General features: G+C 49.2%; 2 protein-coding genes across 5 annotated transcripts in view; both read left to right on the forward strand.

Moving 5' to 3' along the window:
• Positions 1-12,693, forward strand: part of ECE2 (endothelin converting enzyme 2) — a 30,068-nt gene extending 17,375 nt beyond the window's left edge. For all 4 annotated transcript variants that reach the window (XM_072962118.1, XM_072962113.1, XM_072962115.1 and 1 more), the window contains 17 exons: positions 14-149; positions 359-574; positions 1,027-1,151; positions 1,268-1,414; positions 1,569-1,634; positions 5,164-5,352; positions 6,051-6,193; positions 6,578-6,692; positions 8,070-8,180; positions 9,057-9,155; positions 9,257-9,334; positions 9,864-9,967; positions 10,156-10,266; positions 10,384-10,451; positions 10,641-10,831; positions 10,941-11,036; positions 11,716-12,693. In XM_072962118.1, the coding sequence (XP_072818219.1) occupies positions 14-149; positions 359-574; positions 1,027-1,151; positions 1,268-1,414; positions 1,569-1,634; positions 5,164-5,352; positions 6,051-6,193; positions 6,578-6,692; positions 8,070-8,180; positions 9,057-9,155; positions 9,257-9,334; positions 9,864-9,967; positions 10,156-10,266; positions 10,384-10,451; positions 10,641-10,831; positions 10,941-11,036; positions 11,716-11,892 (2,172 nt within the window). In that variant the 3' untranslated portion in view covers positions 11,893-12,693. The remainder of the gene's footprint in view (positions 1-13; positions 150-358; positions 575-1,026; positions 1,152-1,267; positions 1,415-1,568; positions 1,635-5,163; positions 5,353-6,050; positions 6,194-6,577; positions 6,693-8,069; positions 8,181-9,056; positions 9,156-9,256; positions 9,335-9,863; positions 9,968-10,155; positions 10,267-10,383; positions 10,452-10,640; positions 10,832-10,940; positions 11,037-11,715) is intronic.
• Positions 12,694-18,200: 5,507 nt separating this feature from the next.
• Positions 18,201-26,798, forward strand: PSMD2 (proteasome 26S subunit ubiquitin receptor, non-ATPase 2). The gene is made up of 21 exons (XM_006201036.3): positions 18,201-18,410; positions 18,858-18,914; positions 19,290-19,454; positions 20,237-20,358; positions 20,525-20,749; positions 21,048-21,206; positions 21,364-21,508; positions 21,690-21,750; positions 22,004-22,150; positions 22,324-22,430; positions 22,639-22,766; positions 22,978-23,065; positions 23,799-23,961; positions 24,081-24,182; positions 24,358-24,503; positions 24,750-24,833; positions 25,075-25,243; positions 25,336-25,430; positions 25,639-25,765; positions 26,189-26,307; positions 26,457-26,798. The coding sequence occupies exons 1-21, from the start codon at positions 18,276-18,278 to the stop codon at positions 26,637-26,639; spliced, it is 2,727 nt and encodes a 908-aa protein (XP_006201098.1). The 5' UTR covers positions 18,201-18,275; the 3' UTR covers positions 26,640-26,798.
• Positions 26,799-27,294: the final 496 nt, after the last annotated feature.

Raw genomic sequence — 27,294 nt, forward strand, 5'->3', positions numbered from 1 at the left:
CTGTGTTCCCCAGGTGGGATTCCGGAAGAGGACAGGTCACCTCTTGGGCTCGCACACTCAGCTGGAGCTGGTCTTGGTTGGTGTCTCTCTACTGCTGGCTGCACTGCTTGTGGGCTGCTTCGTGGCTCTGGGGGTCCAGTACCACAGAGGTAGGTGGGCTCACTCAGGTCACCAGCCCTACTAGCTGTGTGGACTCTGGAGGCTGAAGGGGCTGCCAAGATTCTCTCTGGTTGGGGCCAGCCTTACCCCAGCTGTCCTCTCTCCTTCCATCCTTCCTGCTGTCATGGCCCCTTCCAAAGCTTTTGCCTCTCCCAGACTAACTGATAGTTCCCTCCCCCCACCATGTCCTCTGCCACAGACCCATCCCATAGCACTTGCCTCACAGAGGCCTGCATTCGAGTGGCTGGAAAAATCCTGGAGTCCCTGGACCGTGGGGTGAGCCCCTGTGAGGACTTTTACCAGTTTTCCTGCGGAGGCTGGATTCGAAGAAATCCTCTGCCTGATGGGCGTTCTCGCTGGAACACCTTCAACAGCCTCTGGGACCAGAACCAGGCCATACTGAAGCACCTGCTTGGTGAGTGGTCCTGTTGGGGAGATGTTGTGCCAAGTACATGCTTTGTGCACAGCACAGGGCCTGCACTTAGTAGGTACTCAGTAAATGTCCATGAGTAAATGAGTAAGTGGATAACTGCTAGCACTCCTGGCGGAGGAGATGCAGAGAACAGGGGGTTCCTGAGGGATGGAGATGTGTTTGAGGAGGCAGACTTCTGAGGATAATGACGGGACTACTCTCTGCACTCTGGAGCACTATTGAGGTGTGGTAGGCACTAGGGAGTCCTTAGCGCTTAGAGATCTTTGAGGGTGTTCCTGGACAGGGGAGAAGCCATACTTTGCTGTTGCAGTCTTCCTGGGTCTACATTAGGAGGACTGCCCCTTGAGATGGCAAGGAGAGGGACCAAGCAAGGGCCCAGGACCCCTCTCAGCAGTTAGCATAGTTTCCACCCAGACCTGTGTTCTACCCCACAGAAAACACCACCTTCAACTCCAGCAGCGAAGCTGAGCGGAAGACGCAGCGCTTCTACCTCTCCTGCCTACAGGTGGAGCGCATCGAGGAGCTGGGAGCCCAGCCTCTTCAAGACCTCATTGACAAGGTAGGGCCCCTGGGTGGACTGGGAGGGGAGTGAGCAGGATAAGCCTTGGGAGAGGATGTGGCCCCAGAAAGTTTTGGGGATTCCTTGCCATAGATGCTGCTGTGGTCTCTACTCAGATCGGTGGTTGGAATATTACGGGGCCCTGGGACCGGGACAACTTCATGGAAGTGCTGAAGGCAGTAGCAGGGACCTACAGGGCCACTCCCTTCTTCACTGTCTATATCAGTGCCGACTCTAAGAGTTCCAACAGCAACGTTATCCAGGTACCAGGCTGGGGAAGAGAGGGATGGGACTTAGGACTGTTTGCTGAGATCCGACTCCCCTCCCCTGTGATGGGCTGGCTGGAGTGACCCACTCTTGCACAAGAATGCAGGTTCTGGGCAGGGGGAGGGCTCACACCTTACCTTGCTATTGTAGGTGGACCAGTCTGGGCTCTTTCTACCCTCTCGAGATTACTACCTAAACAGGACCGCCAATGAGAAAGTAAGGAGCATCCTCAGAATACCCACCCTGACCCCCTGTTGAGCTGGGATGATCCCTGTTTACCTTTTCCTTTGCCCAGGGTCAGAGTTGGGAAGGGGAGCCTATCCTGTTGCCTAGTAAGCCAGCTACCCTTCCTTCCAACTACCCTTCCTTCTTTTTGTCTCTTCGTTCTCCCCTCCCTGTGTTCTTCCATCCTTCCTTCCTTACTGTCTTCCTCTTCCCTTCTTTCCTTCCTTCTTTTCTCTTACTCTCCCAGGAAAACATTTTATAGGCGCCTACTGTGAGATGTACATTTCAGAGCCACTGTCACAAGAAGCTTTCAGTACAGATGGGTTTGTGGACTTAGATAGCTGAGAACAAGGCTCAAAGGGGGCCCCTAGGGCTCAGGAGAGGCTCAGAAAGCCAGAGAAGTTTTCCTAAGGAGACTGCATTTGAGCTGGGTCCTGTAGAATATATAGGAGTGGGTGAGGGCGTGCTCAGAGTTTAAACAAAAGTGTTGAAGAAGGAAAAGCTAAGGTGTATTTGGACCACGGGAAGAGGTCCAGTTTGGCAAAATGTAGAGCTCAAAGCAGATGAGAGGCTGGAAAGGTGGATATGGACCAGTTATGAAGGGGACCTGCAATGCCACACTGAGTGTACTGGGTAGGCCTCAGAGAACCATTGCTTGCTCTGGAGCAGAGGGTGGGTGACCTAGTAAGCAGTGCTCTGGGAAAGCAGTTTGCCTGGGTGTGAAAAGTAGATGCAAAAGAGGCAGCCTGGAGATCAGTTGAGTCTCTGCAGCACTCCAGGCTCTGTGTCTGTGAGGACCCAAATGGGGGAAGTGGCGGAGGGAATGTCAGGAAGGGGAGGATGCAGGAGACAGAATCAAGTCTGAGTCATGAACTGTTGGTGACTGGATGTTAGAAGAGAAGATTAGAAAGAGGAAGAAGTAAAGACAGTCGAGGCTGTGCACCTGAGTGTTGGTGGGATGGAGGGATCCTTAGAGAATCAGGGGTGCCTGGATGGAAAACCAGGTTAGAGCACATTGGGAAAGAGGGGACAGTATGATATCATAGGAAAAGGGCAGACTTTGTAGTCAGACCTTGATTTTAGCCCCAGCTCTGCAGCTTGGTACAAGCTAATTGAGCTCTTTGAAGCTGTTTCTTCCTCTGAAAAATGGAGATCGTGGCATCTACCCACTGTGGTGCTTGGGGGGCAGGGAGAGGATACAAGTTTATGCTTCTGCATGTGGCAGACACTCAGGGAGTGGGAGCTGCTCATTTCAGACGTGTGAGTGTGAGGGACCTGGACACCATCTCTGTGGAGAGGTCCGCAGGCAGCTGTAAAAGCTGTGTGGAGTCCAGGAGACAGCGTGGCCGGGAGGGAGCCAAAGGCTTGAGAGACATCTCCTTGAAAACTTAGACAAAGGTTTGGGAGAAGTGAGAGAAAGGGCAAGACTGGAGAAGGGGAAGAAGGAGATCCTTGGATTTCAAGGGCAGAGGGAGGAAGAGGGACACCTGTGGAGAAAGACAACCAGGAGTGGTGTTTGTCTCTCTCCCATTCGCTCCCAAACACCTACTGAGCATCCCTCAGCCAAACCCTCCCCTTGCATGTGGTGAACAAGACATTGCCACTCAGTGGGGAGACGGCATGAAATGGCTCAGTGCAGTTCTCCTGTGTGCAGTTGTTGGAACTGTCGTAGAGGAGAAGCGTGGCATTCTGAGAGTGCGGCAGCAGGGAGCCAGCCTGGTCCTAGGGTGAAGATGGGCTGTGGGGAAGGGAGAGGGTTCTAGACAAAGGGAACAGCTTATGCCAAGGCTCGGAGGTGGGAAGAGGGTGTGACTCATTGACAGACCAGAGAAATGTGAGGGAAGAGTGGGCCCAAGTCTTTGTGGATAGGTATGCAGTGTCACATTATACATAAACACTGTGGGTCAAGTTTAGCATTTATCCCAAAAGGGATGGAAAGGAAAACTCAAAAGTGGGGAGTGGTGTGAACAGATGTGTGGTTTTGCAATCACCTGAGACAGAGGAGGAGAGAATTTTGAGAATTCAGGAGAGAACCACATGGTTTGGCCCTCAGGAAAGGGCAGGAGAAGCCTTGACTGGGCCCTCAGTGTGCCGCTGGCTGTCCTGGGCAGGAAATCTCCTGTTCCAGCATCTAAGGGAAGCTGCAGGGTGAAAGGTTCGGCTGGGATAAAAAACTGAGGAGCAAAGCAGGGTTCAGGAAAGTCTCAAAAGTAAATCTTAAGCTGAAGGTAGGGAGGGAGGGAGAGAAAGGGGTAAGTGAGTTGGGGGATGGGAGGCAGGATCATTGGTTGAACCAACCATCCTTCTTAGGAGCTAGGGTGACTGAAATTGACACTCAAACCTCTTTCTCTCACATTAGCAGCAAGGAAGAGGGGAGGTGGGTGAAAGGAGAGATTTTGAAGTGCAGATAATGGATATTAAAGGATCTGAAACTTCTCAGTAGAGTGGAAGAGGAGAAGCCCTTTAGCAATGAAAGGAGCCCAGGGCAGGGCTTCAGGGCGAGTGAGGAGTGGTCACAGGGAAGGGGCCACAGGGAGTTGGTGCCAAGCAGAGCTGAGGGTCTGTTCACAGGTTTTCATCCATCAGTCGACACATATTTATTGAGCACCTACTATGTGCCAGATGCTGTGCTCGAGCCAGAGACCTGAGTGGAGAACAGAGCAAACAGCCCCGGCTCCCATGCCACTCCAGTGCCAGCAGGGAGTGAGGTGACATGAGTTTGTTCTGGGCCCAGGTAGTGCTTGGCCTGTGGCCCTGGATTCTCCCATCTGCTAGTTTGTGGTATAAGTCAAATTGTGGAACCTTGCCAAGCTTGTTTCCTTATCTGTAAAATGGAACTGAAGTAATACCCACTTTATGGAGTTGCTGTGAGGCAAAGTGGGGGTGGGAGGAGAGAGACATTATATGTAAAGCCCCAGCAGAGAATTTGATACGTGTGTATACATGTGGTCACTACGTATTTCTTTTCTGTGCTTTTCTTCTCCTTGGAGACCAGAGGGGAAAGCAGCAAGTTTGAGGCCTGGCAGGATGAGAGGTGGAAGGAAATTGAAGCCACTGTAGACCAAATTCCCCATGGGGTCTACTCAGCTGTTAAGTGAAGGCATGTGGTCACTGAAGGGCTGGGAAAATAGAATGGCTTTAGGAACTGGGAAGGCAGAGCAGTATGGGAAGCAGGTCCATTCACTGGACAAATATTTATAGGGTTCCTGTTCTACAGTAGGCAGTGTTCCAAGCCCTTGGGATATAGTGGTGAATGAGCCGCTGTGACTCGGAACAGTGCTTTCCTGGAACTTACCTTTTCTTTGGGGAAACAGATAATGAACAAGTGCATAAACAAATAAACAAGATCCTAGTAGGTGGTGATAAGCAGTATGATAGAAATGATGAGAGGCATCCAAGAAAACTTCGGTGGGGAAGGTCCCCAGAAGAGACGGTGAGCAGAGGTGCTGGCCAGAACAGTCCTCTCAGCCTTGGGCAGGACTTGTTGCTGGGCTGTGAGGATGACTCGGATCCTTGACAGGTGCTCACCGCCTACTTGGACTACATGGAGGAGCTGGGGATGCTGCTGGGCGGACAGCCAGCCTCTACGCGGGAGCAGATGCGGCAGGTGCTGGAGCTGGAGATACAACTGGCCAACATCACAGTGCCCCAGGACCAGCGGCGGGACGAGGAGAAGATCTACCACAAGATGAGCATCATGGAGCTGCAGGTGGGGTGGGCAGGGAATAGAGCCAGCTGGGAGGGGCCAGCCCCTGGCACAGGCTACCCGGCTTCCCTTCATGCCATCTTCTGGAGGCAGCCAGTTCTTTCCTCATTTCCTTGCTTTTTCTGAGCTTCCCAGCTGCACTGTTGCTATCCTGGAAGGAAAAATGGTGTCCATTTTAGGACGCCTCCCACTGGGCCATCCCTTGGTCCCTTTCATGTTGCATGGGGACACATAGAGGGATTATGTTAAATCTATGACAGCTTGTATAAGATGTTGGTAAAACAATCAGAAGAGAAATGGGAGCATCTCCTCAAGGATCCTTACTGTGCCAGGCATCAACCTCTTAGTCGCTGGATTATGGAGAAATGGGGTGAGGGGGGTTCTGGAGGAGAGGCCAGGTATGTAGGGACCCTGGATGGTAGCAAAGGAGTATCAACTGTTTAGAAAATATTTGAATGTGTGCATCCCAGCTATCACACCACACACAGTGGCTTTCCTTCCAGTGGTATAATAAGTGATTTGAGTTCCCAGGTTGAGAAGCACATAAGCCTGAGAACGGATTCATTATAGGAAGGGGGCCACCAAGCAGCTAGTAGCTGTTGCCATGGCAATGGAAAGGGCTCCCAGCTCCAGCACATCAGTGGAGGAGGGGTCTGCTGGAAGCCAAGCAGGCAAGGAGGCTTGAAATTTTTTGCTCACAGGCCCTGGCGCCCTCCATGGACTGGCTGGAGTTCCTGTCTTTCTTGCTGTCACCGCTGGAGCTGGGTGATTCTGAGCCCGTGGTGGTGTATGGGACAGATTATTTGCAGCAGGTGTCAGAGCTCATCAATCGCACAGAGCCAAGGTGGGGAACCCAAGGTGTCGGGGGTAGGGCTCAGGCCTCGGTGCAGGTCCCAGGTAGGGGCTGGGCATAGGGGACTGGCACAGCTGACACAGAGCAGCATTTGACAAGGCCCCGGGCCTTCCAAATATCAAAACAGAAAGTCTGTAGGCTGTTACCCTAGGCCAGGGCTTCAGGGGGCCCACCTGTGATCTCTGTTTCCACACCTTGCTCCAACCTGACTTCTTCAGGCAGGTGTGTAGTCCCAGGGTGAGAGAGAGGGATTTTGGGACAGCTCCCACATATGCCTCTCAGAACTCCTGCTGTCTGCACGTTAGTGGAGCTGGTTTGGAGTGGAAATGGTACCTCACCTGCCTTTTCCTTATGTTCTGGCTGCCTGGATGCCAGTGTCCTGAACAATTACCTGATCTGGAACCTGGTGCAGAAGACAACTTCAAGCCTGGACCGCCGCTTTGAGTCTGCACAAGAGAAGCTGCTAGAGACCCTCTATGGCACCAAGAAGGTGGGCTTTCTGATTCTGCTCCCACTTTCCAATTCGGTCAAACTGATGCCTCACACCTACTGTGTTTCAGGCACTATTTGCCTCATGATGTAGCATGGGGCACGGGATTAGGAATCAAGCTCACTTGGGTTCCAATCCCACCTCATCCATTTTTTGGCCTATGGGACCTTGAGTGTATCGCCAGCATTTCTGACTCCCCATTTCCTGGCCTGTGAAACAAGAATTTCTTGCAGGGTTGTGGTGAGGACTGAGTTCATGTAAGTGATGCACCTACCCCATGCGTGGTATGTGTAGGCACTCAGCTTTGATGATGAGGGTGAAGAAGAAGATGAGTAAGTGCAGTTCTTAGTTTCAAGATGCCCTGTTAAGTGGGGGAAGTGGACATGTACACGAATATTATATTTTGGGGTGATAAGTGCTCACATTGAATGAAAGACCTTCTTCATGCTATAGGACAGAGGTGAGGACAGCACATTTTACCTGGCATGTGGGGGGTCATTAGAAAGGCTTCTCTGAGGAGGTGACATTTGAAGATGAGTTTATCAAGGAAGCCAGGGAGAAGGCATTCCAGGCCAAAGGAACAGGATGTGCAGATTCCCAGAGGCTAGAAGGAGCATGGTGGGTTTGCATGTGTTCTGGTATGAGTTTGAGGACAGGGAAGCCAAGAGGCTGAGGGTGGTTGAAGTGGGCCTGGGGCAATCCATGAGTGGGGCATTCAGTTCTTGAATGCTGTGGTTAGGAGCCTGGCCTTGATCCTTTCAGGGATAGGGAACCTGGGATGGTTTTAAACAGAAGAGTAACCTGGTGAGATTTATGTATTAGATCATCTTTCTGCAGCTAAATAGAAGACAGAGGGAGGGACAGGGGAAGGGCATGAGAATGGAGTCAGAGTGTCTGGTTAGGGGGCCACTGAAGTCTTCAGGCATGAGATGATAGTGTTATAGAGCAGAGAAGTGACAGTGGGGTAGGTGGAGGAGAGATTAAGAAGCAGAGGTAGGAGAATCTGGTGATAGATTGAATGTAGGGATAGGGAGATGGAGGAAGTTGGTGACTCTGTTTTCTGGTGTTGGGGACTGACTGGATGTAAGACTGAGATGTGCATCTGAGCAAAGAAATGTCTGGACCCCGGTGGTCCTCTATAAACATAAGAGGAGGAGAGGGCTGTGAATTGAGTGGGCAGCACCCATGTTCCTCTTGAGGTTTCACTGCTCTGTGATACTGCCCTTCGTTTTCCCTGGAGCCCGAGGGAGAGACGGCACCCCAGACCCAGGCCTTCGCGGTGCAGAGCTGAGAGGGGCTGGCCCCAGACACAAAGAAAGGCCCTCAGACTAGAGGGCAGAGCCATCTCTGGGAGGCCTGGCTCTTTACCCCTTACAGTCCTGCACGCCAAGGTGGCAGACCTGCATCTCCAACACGGATGACGCCCTCGGCTTCGCTCTGGGCTCCCTCTTTGTGAAGGCCACATTCGACCGGCAGAGCAAGGAAATTGTGAGTCTTCAAGGGGTCCTTCAAGGCCTTTCAAACCCTACCCCTTCTTTTAGTTAAAATCCACTGTTTATATTTGTATGTTCATACAGGGAAAAAAACTGGACAGAAATTTATCAAAAAATTAACAGTGATTCCTTTGGATGGTTAGGATTATTATGAGGGATTTTTTTTTCCTTTAAAGTTTTCTATATTTTCCAAGTTTTCTACAATGAGTTTATATTACCTATATAATTAGAAAAATAATATTTATTCATTTAGAGATAATAATGTATGGGCTTAAAGTATTACCAACAAGGATGTAAATGGTAGTATTGTGTACAATAGGGAAAAATAAAACAGGGGACTGGAAAAACATTGTGGTTAGGATGAATTATGGGGCAGCCTTAAAACTGATGATTGTTAAGTGAAAAAAAAGTAGGTCACAAAATATATATATGTTGTGCAAATAATTCCATATTATATATGATTATCTCAGCAGAGAAGGATACTAGAAGTGGATAATAAAAATGTTAAAAGGAGTTATCTCTGAGGGATAGGATTATAAATGGTTTATTTTCTTCAACTCTTAATTTTCCAAATTTTCTTTTATTAATGCTTTCCTTTTATAATCAGATAAAAATCAACATACTATATTGTTATAATGTTAATTCACTTAACTTATTGTCAGTGTTTTGATTAATTAGAAAAAAAGCCACCACAGCCCCAGTACCTTCACAAATCATGTTTCCTTCTCATCCTCCCCAGATGCTCAGCCTTTCAAGAGTCTGGGTACTCCCACATACTCCCCTGGAAGAACGGGGTGGGACCCTAGGGTGGATGGGGAGAAAGGATGCATTAATGCTAGTGGGAGGAAGACTTGTGCCCCCTCACTCCCAGGCAGAGGGGATGATCAGCGAGATCCGGACTGCCTTTGAGGAGGCCCTGGGACACCTGGTTTGGATGGATGAGAAGACCCGCCAGGCAGCCAAGGAGAAAGTGAGTGGTGGCCAGAGTTTGGGCGCCATCTTGAGGTGAGGATGGAGAATACAGTTTTGGGGGGAGCCTGGGGAGGGAAACCCTTAACCTGGTCTCTTTAGGCAGATGCCATCTATGACATGATTGGTTTTCCGGACTTCATCCTGGATCCCAAAGAGCTGGATGATGTTTATGATGGGGTGAGTACCCCTGCTTACCAGTACTGAACCTCAGCCCTGGTGGGGGCACAGGGCTCAGTAATCAGGACTCAAGCACTGGGAGGCAAGGAGGTGCTTGTTGGTTTCCTTTCAGAGGCAAGTGCAGGCAACTGGCATTGCTTAAGTGCTGGCTGTGTGCCAGGCTGCAGGCCGGACAGTAGTAGAATGCAATGTTCACAAGCAGGGATTTGCAGTCAAACCTGGGTCAAATCCTGTTTCTACCTAAACTGTAACCTTGGTTATATAACCTCTCTGGGACTCAGTTTCTTCATCTGTAAAGTGGGGTCCTATTAGCACCTATCTAATCAGGTTGTTGTGAGAATAAAAGGAGACAATATATAAAAAAAAATGCCCTTTCAATACTGGCAATTATTATTTATTAGATTTTCACTCCTCTTTAATAGCTGAAGAAACTAAGGCTCAGAAAGGTGCTAATTAGTAGCCAAACTGGGACTGTTGACTTCTCCAAAGTGTTATCTCATTTGCTTTCTACTTCTCACCACTCCCATAGTATGAAGTCTCTGAAGATTCCTTCTTCCAGAACATGTTAAATTTGTACAACTTCTCTGCTAAGGTGATGGCTGACCAGCTCCGCAAGCCCCCTAGCCGGGACCAGTAAGAAAAGGGGACACAGACACTTGGGGCAGCAGGAGAAGTGAGGGAGGTTTCCAAGGCTGGGGGAGGGGTAGTGGCAAGACTGATCCCAAATAAGGCGAAGGTTCTTGCAGGATGTAGATTGGGGCTGCTGGGCTGGGAGGGGCATCAGAAGACTCAGGTTCTCCCTCACTTTCTCCCTCTCACAGGTGGAGCATGACCCCCCAGACAGTGAATGCCTACTACCTTCCAACCAAGAATGAAATCGTCTTCCCTGCCGGCATCCTGCAGGCTCCCTTCTATGCCCGCAACCACCCTAAGTGTGTCTGAGGCAGGAGGCACTGGGTGCTGCGGCCTGGGCCTGTGGATGAGCTGGGCTGAAGGTGGGATCTAGACATCCCTCCACCATGTCTTCACTCGCATTCCTCCCCTACCAGGGCCCTGAACTTTGGTGGCATCGGTGTGGTGATGGGCCATGAGTTGACACATGCCTTTGATGACCAAGGTAGAGGTCCATGCAGTTGTCTCTTCCAGCCTAGAATTCCCAGTGGCTCCTGCAAAACCTTGGGATGTTGGGAGCAGGCCCCAGGGATCCGGGGGTCTGTGGCCTTAGGCTCATGGGAAGGGTGGAGGACTCATGCCCCCAAGGGTTGAGCTCTGGTCTCAGTGGGATGCAAAGGTTAGTTCTCCTCAGGGCGAGAGTATGACAAGGAAGGGAACCTGCGGCCATGGTGGCAGAATGAGTCACTGGCAGCCTTCCGGAATCACACGGCCTGCATGGAGGAGCAGTACAGCCAGTACCAGGTCAACGGGGAGAAGCTCAACGGCCGCCAGACCCTGGGGGAGAACATTGCTGACAACGGGGGGCTTAAGGCTGCCTACAACGTGAGTGACCCTCCAGGGGCTGAGGCTCACCCACCCGTGGGGGGCAGGGCTCTGGCTGGAGGTAGGGGGCAGGTCCCAACAGACTTGACACCCCTGTTCCCGAATCCAGGCTTACAAAGCATGGCTGAGAAAGCATGGGGAGGAGCAGCAGCTGCCAGCAGTGGGTCTCACCAACCACCAGCTCTTCTTTGTGGGATTTGCCCAGGTACTGCCCTCCTGGGAGGCCAGGGATCTGCCCTTCTCCTGCTTGCTCCTGGGCATGTCATTAGAAGTCTGGGGCATGCAGAAAAGGGACTGGGAAATGGAACCGAAGTTGGAGTGTGGAAGGTGGTCTGGGAAGGCCTCGCGGTCAGAGCCTCTCGATGGGGCCCGAGGAAGGAGAAGGCTTCAGGAGGCTTTTGCAGATGTCAGAGGGCAGGGTGCCCTGCCTGAGGGGGGAGGAGGGAGAAGGATTGATCCTTATGATGCTCCTGTGAGGTGGCTGTGGAGGAGGAAGCTCGGGGACAGAGTGGCTCGTCCAGAGCTACCCAGGAATAAAGTAAGTGGCAGACTCAGCAGGGTCTCCTCCAGGTACTTTGCACTACAGCAGGCATCCTCTGCGGGCTGGGCTTCTTCCCCTCAGACACATCCATCCTGGGCAACCCAGTATCCAGGGTACCTTTGAAAGGCCTTCAAGGAATTTGGGAGGAGGGCACATTCCCCTCCCTTGGTGCTGATAGCAAGGCGTTGGGGCTGGCTAAGCCCTGTCCTGTGTCCCTGAGGCCTCCAGAGCTGAGGGGCTGGGGCATGGTAGTGGGTGTCCCAGGGATGGCTCTGCTGCAGCTGAGTCTGTGGCCCTGCCCGAACTAGACACCACATGTCCCCATGTCTGTCCTGGCCTGCAGGTGTGGTGTTCGGTCCGTACACCCGAGAGCTCTCACGAGGGGCTGGTGACCGACCCCCACAGCCCTGCCCGCTTCCGCGTGCTGGGCACTCTCTCCAACTCCCGTGACTTCCTACGGCACTTCGGCTGCCCTGTCGGCTCCCCCATGAACTCAGGGCAGCTGTGTGAGGTGTGGTAGACCTGGGTCAGGGGAGAAATGGCCCGCTGTTGCCAGGGCCTGGGGCAGCTCGCCCGGCAAGGCTGTTTGCTCTGGGGTTTGGAGAAGGCAAATGCCAGCTAGGCTGGGTCTGGCCCCTCTATACCACAGATGACATGAGTCCTGGTCCCTTTTTGACCACCACATTGTGCCTCTGTTTTGGGGGTGCCCCTGCCTCCAGCAGAGCCCCCACCATTCACTGTGACATTCTTCCGTGTCACCCTGCCTGGAGGAGTCTGGGATGGGGGGGGCACCGGCTCCCACAGGAAGGAGTCCACCTCTTCTGGTCCCAAGCTCACTGGGCTTGGGTGACCATGGGGCCTGCTATGCCTGCCGCCCTCTGACCACGCAGGGCCTGGCTGGTGTGCCCCAAGGCTCATTCAGTGCTCTCTTCAGAATAGACTGAGCTCCTTTCAGTCCTGCCCTCAGGGGCTGTCCCCACCCCATGTTCATCGTGCTGCTGCTCCTAATACTGCTGCCAACTCTCGCTGATAGACCAGCTGTGCTCAGCTCTTAGTGGAAGCCTGAGGGCCTTTATGAGCCTCCCTGCTGCCTCCCGGGTTCCCTGGGCTCAGAGAAGTGTACATGTGTAGGGGATGCTAGTTCCTGTGTCTTGGGGTACAAGTCTTGGAGGGGGTTGACTGATTCTCCCTGGACCAAGCAGAAAAGCAGATAGAGCAGGGAGAGGGAAGGATAGAGTTTATTTTTACAGGAAACAGGGTGGGGAGGGAGTGATCCTGGCCCTGTAGGACCCTGTGCCAATAAATAGACATGCATCAGTCAGCCTGTCTCTTCCTTTGGTCCTGTTTTCATTTACTCATTCCACCAATATTTACTGAGCACCTACTGTATGCCAGGTACTCTTCTAGACACTCACTTACTCGCTTACCAGACACTGGGGTCTGAAATTTGAAGCCCCAAGAAGACAGAAAGAGAGGCAGGATGTAGGAATAGAATGAAGTTGAGTCTGTCTGGGTGGAGTACATGCTCTGCTTACTGGTAGCCCATGTCCCCATCGCCAGCTGTTCTACAGCTGGAAGCATTTACCACAGCCCTCCACTGGTGCGTGCAGCTGGGCCTGACACTGAGTCTGGGTAACTGCTTGGCCAGGGTTGGCTTGGAAGATGGGTGGTCCTTACCCTGCAGTGGAGGGAAGACCTGGTAAGGTAGCACTTCACTCTCTGGAGCTCAGAGCACCACCTTCTCCTTGTGGCTGAGAGGACATGCATTTCTTCATGTCCTCTAAGGCTAGTGCTCCTGAGACCCACTCATTCCCACCTACACACGCTCATTGAGGCCTACCAAGTGCCAGGCACAGACTCCAGGTACAGCTGCCGCCCTCCAGAAAGAGGGAGGGAGAAGGAGCATCTAGTGAATACCTCTTGTGTTCCAGGCACCTCTGCTAGGTGGCTCATTTCTTTATTCACTCATTCATTTATTCATTTATACATTCATAGATGATTTTTTAAAGTGTATGGATTACCAATAATGTGCCAGGCACTGGTGATGCAAGATGAATAAGATGGTTCCTTCCCTCCAGTGACCCTTCTTCTGTTGGCACTTTCACCTTCGTGAGCTCATCTGACCCTCACAGCAACATATTTTATAAGTGCTCCAGTTTCCATTTTACAGATCTCACCCTAATCACTTCTCTGCAGTCAGAGACCTGGATTGAAATTGAAGCTCTGATAGCTGTAAGAGCTTGAGCCTGTTCCCTAACCTCTTAGTGCCTCAGTTTCCTTATCTGTAAAATGAGAACCAGAGAAAAACAGTGGGAAAGATCTCAATCTCAATTCTCTTAAAAACACAGTGTTCCCCAAGGCGTAAGTAGGAGTGGTTGTATTTCGTTTGGAAGGGTAAGAGGGAAGCTCTGGAAGTGATTGCTGCTGGGGTCCCTGGTCACTGGTCCCTGGGTGATGGTACCAGCATATATCCCACAGTCTGAATCCTGCCCCAGCATCAGACTGTCCCCATAAAGAGCTCTATGTGGGTCTCTATCAAGTTACTTGGAAGTGCGGCTGCTCACCAAGGGAAGGAAATTGCTGGCTACTCAGAGTAAAGTGGCCTTGGGAACTCCAAGACCAAGGGGAAGCATGGCTTGAGTCTCTGCTCTGAGAGCACAAGTCTAGGAGGGACAGCAAAATGTATCGGAGAGAGGAGGGCAGTCACGTCTGGAAACAAGGTTCTGGCTCCAACTCTGCCAGCCCCTAACTGTGTGACACCAGGCACGGCTTATTCCCTCCTCAGATCTCAGTAACCTTAGCAGTCTGTAAAATAAGTGCGTTGGATGAGATGATCTCTGAGGATGAGATCAACTTTAATTTAAGAAGTGACTTCAAAGGCTAAGCAAGTTCTGGAACCCAAAGAAATATTAAGAAATGGCTTTTGAAGTTTGAGTGTTGCCCAGAGAATGAGCTTTATAATGTCAGTGTAATGATAGAGGAGAGGGGCTTGGCATCATAAAGTCTTGCCCTTCCCCTGACACCTGACTTCAGAGGCCATCTTAGGATACTGACTAGCTGGCCACCGTGACATTAAAACCCCATTTTTGCAAAAGGTCAAAGTGTCAAATGATGATGATGATGGTGATGTTGATGACGATAAGCAACCCTCATTTACCAAGTCCCCTTTTTGCTCAACCCTGTGCTTAAGCACTTTAAGAACATCATCTCATTAAATTCCTGTAACAATTTATAAGGAGGGCCTTATCATTGTATCTATTTTACAACTGAAGAAACTAAGGAAAAAGATGACACAACTTCCAGTGTCAGCTAAGACAGATTACATTAAAGTCAAATTTGGAACTCAGATGCTTTTAATCACCACCATTTAGTCTTCTAAGTCATGACAGAGTTTTGACTTAAGCATATATATATATATATATGTCTTCTGGGCAATTTCATTGTGCTTCCAAGTGAGGCCATCACCAGCAGGTGCATTTCTATGCCACCCAGCTCACCTGGGTCACCTGGGCCAGGTACATGTGGCAGCCAGGCAGCTGCAGAAAACCTAAGCACATTTTGAGCTGAAATTAAGCCAGGTAGCACTGTTTGTTGAGCACTCTGCAGGTGCTTGGTTCCAGAGGCAAGGAAAGGTGAACATCAGGTGACAGATGTAACCTTCACCCTTAGTGGCCTGCCAAGCTGATAAGTATGCTGATAAGTATGCATCTGTGATATGCTTTATTTTTTTTTTTTTGGTGGGGATAGGTAATTAGATTTATTTACTTATTTATTCTTAGAGGAGCTACCGGGGATTGAACCCAGAACCTCATACATGCTAAGCATGCACTCTACTACTTGAGCTATATCCTACCCTCTCTGTGATATGCTTTAGTGTGTTAGGGCAGAAGGGGGAATAAAAGATGGTGCTCCTGGGTGGACACATGAGAGCAGTTATTAGTAAGGTAGCTGGGCCACACCCTACACTGTCGCATTGGAAGTTTGGCTCATTCCCATGCAGAGTAAGGTAACATGTGCCACACAGTATGGTTTCACACTTGGAAGTACTCTGGAAATGTCAAGTTGGAAGAGAGTTTCCCATAAGATAAGCACAGTTTCAGTAGATCTATCATGACTCACAAATGGAGACAACTGACAGTTTCCCAGTGCTGAACTCTGGGCTGCAAAGAGAGCCCTCAGTGGGCCATTGCACACAAAGATGTTCTGAAGATAAATGCAAAGCCTTTCACTCATTCATTTATCCAACAAATATCTGCTAAGGCTTACCACAAGCCAAGCATTAGATTGGGTGCTAGGGGCCCAAAGATGAGTAAGACGCACCTGTCCTCTAAGAGCTCAGAGTAGAGGGAGGGAGAGGTATGTACCAAGCATGGTAGAAGCACAGGGAAGAAATGAGTAACTTGAAGGATAGAAGAGGAAAGGGTTCCTGCACAGGTGGTACTGAGCTGGAGTACAGAGGATGGGAGAATTTGCTAGATGAAAACAGGGAAGGGTAATCCATATAGAAGGAACAGCAGTGTGAAAAGGTTTATCAGCTCGAAGGGGCAGGATATGTTCGGAGATGGTGAAATGTTTAGGCTGATCAGAAGTGGGTAGATGAAAGGGGGCATAATGAGACATAAGAGTCTGGAGAAGGGAAGTTGTAACAGTAGGTATGAAAAAGAAGGTATTGTAACATCTGCTTTCATTCCTGGAATTAGCAGTATAAAGGGCCACAGTGCAATCTGATTTGGAAAAATATCACACAAAGAATGTAGCAACTCAGTGGAAACAGTGCAGTGCTGTGTTCTGCCTGGAGCATTTCTGGTGTTACAAAAGTGATGCTTTGGGTTGAAAGATTCTCAGATGAGTAGAGCCATCCATCAGATGTGCAGCTCTACAGCTCAGACCATGAATTTGGGGGAAGCATGGCTGGTTTGTGGATGCAATTTGAAGGAAGGTGGTAGGAAGGGACAGGTGATGGGCTGCCCCCTAATCGGAGAGCAATTTGACTACAAGGCTGGGGATTTGGCCAAATGGTAGGAAGGAGTGCTTCTGGGAGAGCAATTTGACTGAAGTGAAGCTTGTGGCAGGATATCAATGTTATTGTGAGGCCTTGAAAATACTTGCCAGACATTTGCATTTGGCCAGAGAGGCTTGGGTCTTGAGTGCTTGGAGGTGGCAAGCAAGGGACAGACAGCCCTGCAGATTTGAGGTAGCTGGAAAATGACAACTGCTTCCTCTCCAGTTGCCAAGCAACTAGCTTGGCACTTCTTATACATTGTCTTATTTTTATTGTCATAAAAACTTAGGAGGGAGATACTTTACTACCCACAGTTCACAGAAGAAACCAAGCTAAGAGAGGTTAGGAAGCTTGCCCAAGTATCACAGCTGGTGAAGGGCAGAATTTGGTTTTAAACACCAGTTCTGTCCTCTCTAAAGTTTATGTTCTCCCACCCACCCCAACTTCTATTTTGAAACTTTTTAAACCTACAAAAAAGTTGAAACATAGTACAACAAATATTTGATACTTTTCATCGGGAGTCACTGCCTGTAAATAGCCTGTACTTTATGCCACAACATCACCCCATCTCTTCTAAGGTACTGGTTGGGATATGACTGAGACAAAATCTGAGATCTGACAGAAGGAAGTCATGGAAAAAGAGATTTAGAAGAAATACATCTACAGATGACTGAAGAAAGCATGACAAAGCCAGAGATAGACTAGGCAGAACAGGTATGGACCACCCAATTTCTGTTGGTGATGGAAATGAAAGGTCATCCTCGGAATCCAAGCACAGAGTGGAAAAGAGCAACACGTTTTAAAATGGACATCAGACCTTTTACATCTATATCTCTATAAATATTTAGCCAACATTCATTCAGGGCCATCTGTGCTATGCCAGGATTTATTTTTCCCCCAAAACACTTTCTGCATTCTTTATTGCCTCAGAACCCATAAAATAAGACTCCAGGCCAAATGGTGAGTGTTCTCATCATATGAAGGGGAGAAGAGTTATTTCCTGTTTTCTCACCTTCTGGATACATAAGCATAGCCCAAACTGAAGAACTTTGAGGTTTGTCTGAAACAGTCAAGAGCTTCAGAGACTGAAAGGTCAAGATTCATATCCTGATTTTACTGCTTACTATATGACTTCCTCTGTAAAATGGACACAATCCTACCAAACTCAAAAGGTTGTGTGAACAATATATACACTTTAAAATCAGTTCTGACATAAACAGTGTCGGTTACATTCCTTCTAAGTCATAACAGGGAGAGGAAGACAAAAGACAGACTGAGGACAAAACCTTATCTTGTTCCATTTTTAGCTCCAGATCTTCGCATTAGATCCACTGGCTCCGCACGTGGATTTAAGATGGTATCCACATCCTCATGGTAATATTAGAGCACTCATCTGGCTGGGGAATGTTACGAGGTTAATATTCCACAGTGGTGTGGGGCTAGACAGATTACATAGACTTCTAACAGACGGCAATCAAGCGTCCTGGATTTCAAGAATCTCGTCCATTTGTCCCACCACACAGCCAACTGGGGTGTCACTGTGGGTAGTATTCACACTGCTATGTGGAAACCTACCGGCGGTCTCGGCTCGCAGCCGGCTCAGTATCTACAGCCGGGGGCGCACCTGAATCCCAGACCGCGTTCCGGAAACTCCAGGTCCGAGATGGGGCGGCGCCTATGGCGCGCGGGATGCTGGGAATTGTAGTTTTCAGACGATTTCGGAGGGCGGGATCCGAGGGCTGGGACTTCCAGGCCGCGGGGGTGGGCGAGTCTCCGCGGCGTTTCCGGTCGCAGGCGGGCTCTCGAGAAAGAGGGGCGCCGTGGGCGACGCGCGCGAGGCCATCTGGGAAACGGGGCGGTGCGGGCGGTGCGCGCGCAGCCGGTCGGCAGTGGCGGCGGAGATGGAGGAGGGCAGCCGGGACAGGGCACCTCTGCAGACCCAGCAGCCCCCAGCGACGTCCCCCGGTGGCGGGGACGAGAAGCCGAGCGGCAAGGAGCGGCGGGATGCCGGGGACAAGGACAAAGAGCAGGAGTTGGTGAGGCGCGGCCCCAGGAACCGGCGGAGGAGGCCGCAGGCTGAGTCACGACCGCTCCTCAGGCCCCGGGCCCGACTCCCAACCGCCCGACGGCGCCCGGGAGAGGGCGGATGGGGCGACCCTCGGGGCTCCCGGCACCCCGCCTCTCTGTCCCTCATCCTCCATTCCGCGCTGTCACCTCCGCCGCTTCTACCAGTCCTCTCTAACGCCTCGTGAGGTGGGCCCGGGCGGGTTATTGTCACCCCGTTTTTTAAAACGGCGTCCAAGCAGAGCCTGACCCAGAAGCCAGGCTGCCTTCCCACCAGGGTTTCCCATTCCCGCTCTCTTCCTTTGTCCACCTGATCCCTTCTAAGGAGGCAGGCTTACTCTCCACCTGCCCTAGGGTGAATGGGAGGAGGATGTGTTTGAGATTCCTTCTCTTGATGAGCTTCTTCCCCCGATCTCCAGTCTGAGGAGGACAAACAACTTCAGGATGAACTGGAGATGCTCGTGGAACGACTCGGGGTGAGTCACAATGTTAACATGAGCAGGTGCATATGTGGATCTTTCCTTCTTTGAATTATTTCAACTTGGTGCAACAACTCTGAGGTATAGGGAGAGATGAACTGTATTTTAGGGTCTGTGTTATGACAATGTTGTGGTCAGGGTCGGGGAGTAACAAAAAATATTTGAAAGATTTTGTAGTTTTCTCTTGTAGGAGAAGCAGTTCTTGAACTCTTAAGTGGAGTCATTTGTTTTTGTGGCAGGCAGTGTGCAGGGAGTTGGGCAATCATAGATCAATAAGGCAGAGTTAACTTTCCTAGAGGAGTTGTTAAATACCTCTATTATGACTTAAGGGATGAGACTCCTTTTGTCTGAGCCCTAATGTCTCCTGATCAGGAAAAGGACACGTCCCTATACCGACCAGCCTTGGAGGAACTGCGGAGGCAGATTCGTTCTTCTACAACTTCCATGACTTCAGTGCCCAAGCCTCTCAAATTTCTGCGTCCACACTATGGCAAACTGAAGGAAATCTATGAGAACATGGCCCCTGGAGAGAATAAGGTAAAACTATTTCCGAAGCTGGTGGAGGCCTAGTTTAGTAATTCCTTTTCATCTAGACCATGGGACACATGGTGAGTCACAGGAAGACTGATGGATCTGAGATCTGAGCTAGTTGAACAGAGCTCATCATAGTCAAAATGCTCACATAAGAACTGACAGGAAGATTGTCTTCAGAAAAAACAGTATTTCTGTCATTTATGTTGCGCCTTGAGATACCATTATCATGGCCTATTTATTATTAACTTACTTTTAACCTTAATTTTTGTCTGTTCTTTATACGCCATGTACTTTCATTTATTTCATCTCTGAAATATAGCCCCAGTTCAGTAACTTTTCTGCCTATTGATACAATCCTAATCCAGGAAGTTTCTAATTCTTATCTGAACTACTGCAGCAGCCTCCTAACTGACTTTTCCTTTTGTCTGTGACCTCCTACACAGTTTTTCATACAGCACCCATAGTGATCTTTCTAGTGTATGAGTCTTTTCTCCTTAAAACCTTGTAATAGTTTTATTATTGCAATTGGAATAAAATCCAGTCTCCATCTTTCTTCACTCTCCCCTTGTTATCACCCTTCAGCCATGTTGGTTCAAAAGGGAGACAGCAAAACTAACCTTAGGGTTTTTATGAGGCTTAGTTGAGATAACATGTCTAAATTTTTAGTACCAAGGCTGGTAATGTAATTAACATTTAATTTTGGGGATAGTGACAGTGCTGTTGATTCCATAATGTAACATTAGTTTTACCCTAGATTTGACTTCAAAGGATTTGTTTCTTTATAGCGTTTTGCTGCTGACATTATCTCAGTTTTGGCCATGACCATGAGTGGGGAGCGTGAGTGCCTCAAATATCGTCTAGTGGGCTCCCAGGAGGAATTGGCATCATGGGGTCATGAGTATGTCAGGTAAGACCTTTTCTTTTTGGGAGTCTGAAGGGAGTTCTGAGGTATAGTTCTGAGTTCTTTCTTGAAGTACCAGTGCATTGAGTTTCCCAGACACTGAATTCCTTGATCCACAGGGAAGTGCTTCCCATGAATGTGTGCTCCCCTAATAGTTTGGGCCTGTCCTTAGGCATCTGGCAGGAGAAGTGGCTAAGGAGTGGCAGGAGCTGGATGATGCAGAGAAGACGCAGCGGGAGCCACTGTTGACCCTGGTGAAGGAGATTGTCCCCTACAACATGGCCCACAATGCAGAGCACGAGGCCTGCGACCTACTCATGGAAATTGAGCAGGTGGATATGCTGGAAAAAGACATTGATGAGAATGCATATGCCAAGGTCTGCCTCTATCTCACCAGGTGAGTGAGCAAGGTAGGGACTGGTGGCAGGCCTACCCTCTCCAGCACTTCTTTCTCAGTTGTGCCTCCATTATTCTCCAAGAGCATCTGCTTTGAAGGTAGCAATCAAGCTGTAGTTAACTTGTTGACATCTGTGAGCTTCTTGAGGACAGAAACATGTCTCCTTAGTAGTCCCAACAACTAGCATAACGCCTAGTATATAGTAGGCATTCAGTGTATTTGTTTTGGGTCAGTGAATTAAATGGGATAAATGAATGTCTGGGACTTTCTGATTCCTTTATTACTTTTACCTTTGTAGTTGTGTGAATTATGTACCCGAGCCTGAGAACTCCGCCCTACTGCGTTGTGCCTTGGGTGTGTTCCGAAAGTTCAATCGCTTCCCTGAAGCTCTAAGATTGGCACTGATGCTCAATGACATGGAGCTGGTAGAAGATATTTTTACCTCCTGCAAGGATGTGTATGTAAAGGAAAAAGTTGGCAGGGGGAGAGATAAGCTCATGGGTGGGACATTTGCATGAAGTGCTGGGACTTGTAGTTTCTGGTTAGGGCTTGAAGTGTTTTTCTGCGCCCTTAGTGGATGAGGGTTGAGCAGATGTGATGACTCTCTCCCACAGGGTTGTACAGAAGCAAATGGCATTCATGCTAGGCAGGCATGGGGTGTTTTTGGAGCTGAGTGAAGATGTGGAGGAGTATGAAGACCTGACAGAGATCATGTCCAATGTACAGCTCAACAGCAACTTCTTGGCATTAGCTCGGGAGGTGAGAGATTCATTGCCCTTTTCCATCAAGGTTTTTCTTGTGATTCTGCTTGGCATTTCACCTCCCTGACTGTGCCTCTGACTAGACTCTCCTTGGTTAGAATTGTCATTCAATGGGATAACAAAAGGGACAGCTAGGGGAGGACTGGGGGAGCAGTTGTGACCCTCTGACTTCTCTTCAGCTGGACATCATGGAGCCCAAGGTACCAGATGACATCTATAAAACCCATCTAGAGAACAACAGTGAGTAGCCGTCCCCATGTGTGTGGGGATTGGAGGATTGGTAATTATGTCCCTTGTACTGAGAGTGATGGCTTGGCCCAACATGCTTGTCCTATAGAGCTCAGAATTCCTACATACCTTTTCTCTGGGTCACTGTTGGGGGCACAGATAGAAGATCCTAGGGGGCCACCTCAGAATCAGAGACCAGCTACCATGTCGTGTTCCTTTCTTGTCCTACTCTAAACCTTTCTTTCGTCATTTCTCTCCTTTGCAGGGTTTGGGGGCAGTGGCTCTCAAGTGGACTCTGCCCGAATGAACCTGGCCTCCTCTTTTGTGAACGGCTTTGTGAATGCAGCATTTGGCCAGGACAAGCTCCTGACTGATGATGGAAACAAATGGCTTTACAAGAACAAGGACCATGGTATAATTCTGTTCCTACTTTATGTTGGTGTAGCTTTGGTCACTCGTGTTGTCCTCCTATGTTCATATGTTAACCTGACAAGGGATCCCCAGGGCTGTTCTTTGGAGAGCTCTTTATAACAGTTTTCTCAGGGCAGGGCCATTTTAAGACTGAAAGATTTTTTCTCGGTTTAGGGATGTTGAGTGCAGCTGCATCCCTTGGCATGATTCTACTGTGGGATGTGGATGGTGGCCTTACCCAGATTGACAAGTACCTGTACTCTTCTGAGGATTATATCAAGGTGGGTTTGAGCACAATCCACTAACGTGGACAACCAGTCTCCCCCGTAACTTGCCAATGTTCTAGGGCCCTCAGGGCTTCCCTTTCACTGGTAAGGTCTACCTGGTTTTAAACTCCAGTAAAGCAGTGCTGTAATGAGGCCCATGTTGCATCCTTTGTGGTGAGGAATGTAGAGTACCCTGAGCGAAGAATCTGTTTGCATTTTGCAGTCAGGAGCCCTCCTGGCCTGTGGCATCGTGAACTCTGGGGTCCGGAATGAGTGTGACCCTGCTCTGGCACTGCTCTCAGACTACGTCCTCCACAACAGCAATACTATGAGACTTGGTTCCATCTTTGGGTAAGGCTTCTTGCTTCTCCTGGTGGTGCTCAGACTGTAAGCTCTGTGAAAACAGAATTGGGCCCTTCACCTTTGTGTTGCCAAAGACTACCACTGTGCCTGTTGAGTTTTGGCTCTTGGTGACTGTTGCAATGACCAAGCCTTATTTTGTTTCTTCCTTGTGTTATCCTTGGATGTGTGTCGGGGACCTGCCTCTCCCTGGCTTTTGCAGGCTTGGCTTGGCCTATGCTGGTTCCAATCGTGAAGATGTTCTAACACTGCTACTACCTGTGATGGGAGATTCCAAGTCCAGCATGGAGGTGAGTAGAGGCTCTTGGTTATTTAGGGGAGATAGGGAAGGTGCTCTTAGTCCTACCAGTCTCTGTGATAAGTAGTGGGAAAAAAGTGTTATGTGTGTGAGGGGAAGGTGTATCATTTCAGTAAAATTGCTTGGAATTGACTTCAGGTGATATTGAGGATAAAGAGTTAACATTTTGGTGTTGAGTTCCAGCCCTTGGTATCCATGAAGAAGTACCAGAATAGAGTGGGGAGTAACTTAACCTAGCTTGGGTTGGGTAATTCTCACTCACTGTTTTAGTCATTAGCCAACTTTGAATTTTCTTACGTGTGCAGAATCATTTTAGTGATTGTTAGATATACAGTATTGTGGCTAAAAGCAAAGATTTTAGTCAGAAAAACCTCAGTTCAGATTCTGCCACCTTTGCTTTCAAGCAGTGTGATCTTGGACATGTAACTGAATCTCTTCAGGTATCATTTTTTTCATCAATAAAAGAGGAATAATAGCAGGACCTGCTTCATGGCGTTGTTGTGAGGATTAAATGTTAATAGTACACAAAGCATTTGGCATAGTGGCTGATGTGCAGTAAGTATTCAGTGAGTGGTTGCTGCTGTTGTTATTTCGATCTACCACCAGAAAGGGATTATTACCTTATGTGGTTTCAATGAACTATGAAATTGGCTATTTTGAATCAAGATAGGTAAACAACTGTTTTAATAACTTTGCATGTGTAATATTGCTTTTCCTATTTCTAGGTGGCAGGTGTGACAGCTTTAGCATGTGGAATGATAGCAGTGGGATCCTGCAATGGCGATGTCACTTCCACTATCCTTCAGACCATCATGGAGAAGTCAGAGACTGAGCTCAAGGACACTTATGCCCGTTGGCTTCCTCTTGGACTGGGCCTCAACCACCTGGGTGAGGAGGTGTCTCTGGGCAAAAGGCTGATAGTAACTGGATACAACAGGGAGGGTTTGTGTGTCAGGCTGTGCTGGAAGGGACTATGTGTCCTCTGACCCTTTGAATCTCTCCTGTAGGGAAGGGAGAGGCCATCGAAGCCATCCTGGCTGCACTGGAGGTTGTGTCAGAGCCGTTCCGCAGTTTTGCCAACACGTTGGTGGATGTGTGTGCCTATGCAGGTCTGTCTGTGTTCTCTGGTGACTCTTCACTTTTCTCTTGGACCTTTTTTCAGACAGTTTCTCCTTTCTCAGTCATTCTGATCTGCCTTCAGTTCTTTAGCTTCTGTTCCTAGAGTAAGCTTTTCCTTGGTGTCTTCTCATTTCTACCCTTCCTTGCCATTACACTCTGCCACAGGTTCTGGGAATGTGCTGAAGGTGCAGCAGCTGCTCCACATTTGCAGTGAACACTTTGACTCCAAGGAAAAGGAGGAGGACAAAGACAAGAAGGAAAAGAAGGACAAGGACAAGAAGGAAGCCCCTGCTGACATGGGAGCACATCAGGTTCTGTGGGCAGCTGGGCACAGTCCACATGAGGCTCTGAGAAAAGATAAGCGTGGGTTTGCGCTCATTTTTGAGCTCCTCTGGGTATCGCTGTGTATAGCATGAGACTGGGTTCAAAAATGGGGGATCAGGGTATGCCTCACAGGACGGCTTTTTTTTTTTTTTCTTTTCTTAGATGGGGTTTGAGTCAAGGGTGAGTTTTTAGTTCCCTGAGCTCATTGGGTTCTGCTGCCTCTTCACTTGCAGGGAGTGGCTGTGCTGGGGATCGCCCTTATTGCTATGGGGGAGGAGATTGGTGCAGAGATGGCACTACGAACCTTTGGCCACCTGGTGAGTATTACATGGAGAAGATTGGAATTATATTGGCTTTGATACCTGAAGTTCCCCTCAGGTCCTCCTTTGATGCCTAGGAGACTTCTCTGTTGAGTTTTCTCAGTGGAGAAATGGTCTTTTTGCTGTGCTCTTTCTACAAAAATTGGTTAAGGCCCTTTTTACCTGTTAGTCAGTTCCTATAACCAAGCTTGTTTTTGCTGCTTTTTGTAGTTTCCTTGTTATTTTCTTTTATCACCAGCTGAGATACGGGGAGCCTACACTCCGAAGGGCTGTGCCTTTAGCACTGGCTTTAATCTCTGTTTCAAATCCACGACTCAACATCCTGGATACCCTAAGCAAATTCTCTCATGATGCTGATCCAGAAGTTTCCTATAATTCCATCTTTGCCATGGGCATGGTGGGCAGTGGTGAGTACCAATCAGAAAGAGATCATAAGCACCTTGGGGGAAAGGTTGAGGCCCTATTCTCAAGTCTCTGTAATTATGCTTAACATTTCCAGGTACAAATAATGCCCGTCTGGCTGCAATGCTGCGCCAGTTAGCCCAGTATCATGCTAAGGACCCCAACAACCTCTTCATGGTGCGCTTGGCGCAGGTAAAGGATAGAACTCTTCTCCTTAGAGCAGGTGTGCCAAGGGAGGTGTCTGTGTGATGAAAGGGAGACCCAACGCTATGTGAAGGGGACCTTGCATTCGGCCTGGAAGGGAGAATGTGAGCAAGTTGTGGGGTTTCTTTGTGGCCAGGTTATATGAGTTTTCCTCAGATGTGACTCCCCATCTCCACTTCTCTCTTTTTTTTTTCAGGGCCTAACACATTTAGGAAAGGGCACACTCACCCTCTGCCCCTACCACAGTGACCGGCAGCTTATGAGTCAAGTGGCTGTAGCTGGGCTGCTCACTGTGCTTGTCTCTTTCCTGGATGTCCGCAACAGTGAGTTGCTATCAGGAATTTTCTGTGGTGGCACATGGTGCCCTTTCTCCACCCCTACCAGGGACACCTTGGGAACTTAGGAGCAAGACTCTGAGTTAACTCTGTACCACTCTGGGTTCCTAAGGTTCTTTGAGCCTCATAAGACTTTCATCTCCTACACTTTTGATCTGGCCCAAAGAGATTTTCTTTTGAGGGTGCATAACTGAGCCCAGTTTCTGCCCCTCAGTGACTGGGGAAAAGTGATCAAGTCTGCAGGCTGTAGGCAGAGTAAGGTGGTGGCATCTCCTGTTCGTAGTAGGGAAGGTTGTGGGTTCAGCAATGTAATTGAGGGGTTAAAGAGTCAGGGCTGGAGTGGGGTCCCAGGGTTTAGGCCAGGTCTGCCCTGATGCCTCTAACTACATTTGTCCTGTATTCTTCCTTCAGTCATCCTAGGCAAGTCACACTATGTATTGTATGGACTGGTGGCTGCCATGCAGCCCCGAATGCTGGTCACATTCGATGAGGAGCTGCGGCCATTGCCAGTGTCTGTCCGTGTGGGCCAGGTGAGGGGTTGAACACAGGGGAGGGCTCAGGCTGTACTCTAGAGCTTACAGAATGCATATATCCCTACTTCTTTGAAACTGGTATGGGCACTGGATTGCTGCTGCACTCCTATCCAGAGTTCCTTCATCTCATCTTTCTCACCCAACAGGCAGTGGATGTGGTGGGCCAGGCCGGGAAGCCGAAGACCATCACAGGGTTCCAAACACACACAACCCCAGTGTTGTTGGCTCACGGGGAGCGGGCAGAATTGGCCACTGAGGAGTTTCTTCCTGTCACCCCCATTCTGGAAGGTTTTGTTATCCTTCGGAAGAACCCCAACTATGACCTCTAAATGGCCACCACAGGCTCTGAGCTGTAGCTGATATGTCAGTGGGCTGTGCTTCCTGTTGCCAGGGGTGGACACTGTTCCAGACCTTTGGGGGAATTGTTACCTCCTGTTCGTTTGTTACTGAGTGAGATAACTTTGTTGAATAAAGACCTTTATCCCCGAGGTCTCTCTGTGTCTGTTTTCTGGGGTATTGTGGCTGGAGGCCAGACTAGGGTAGGGAGTGGATGTGAGAGGGTATTGTTTGTAGCAACTCTGAGCTTGGGCTATCAGGGAGGCTGCCCTGAATGGGAAAAACTAAGCCCCTTTCCCTTCTCCCACCTTCCTAATCATCTTGAAACAGTGGTTCATCTTTAGGGGCATGAACCTTTGAGAAGCTGAAATATGTAATGGTTCTTTCTAGGAGGTGTATACACAAATTTTTACAAAAACTCTTAGAAACAACTTTCTAGGGCTTGTGGATCCCATATACTGCCTATTCCCACCCACCAATGCACACCCACCTCAAGCCTGTCATTCCCTAACTTTGGACTAAGGATCCTTGCTCTTCAGAGGCAGCAGAGTTAGCCTCACTCTTTCTTCTTTTGTTGTTGTCATTTGGTGGGGGAAGGAGGGAGATTAGGTTTATTTATTTATTTATTTACTTATTTTTTAATGGAGT

Source organism: Vicugna pacos, chromosome 1 (assembly GCF_048564905.1).
Source record: "Vicugna pacos chromosome 1, VicPac4, whole genome shotgun sequence".
NCBI lineage: Eukaryota > Metazoa > Chordata > Mammalia > Artiodactyla > Camelidae > Vicugna > Vicugna pacos.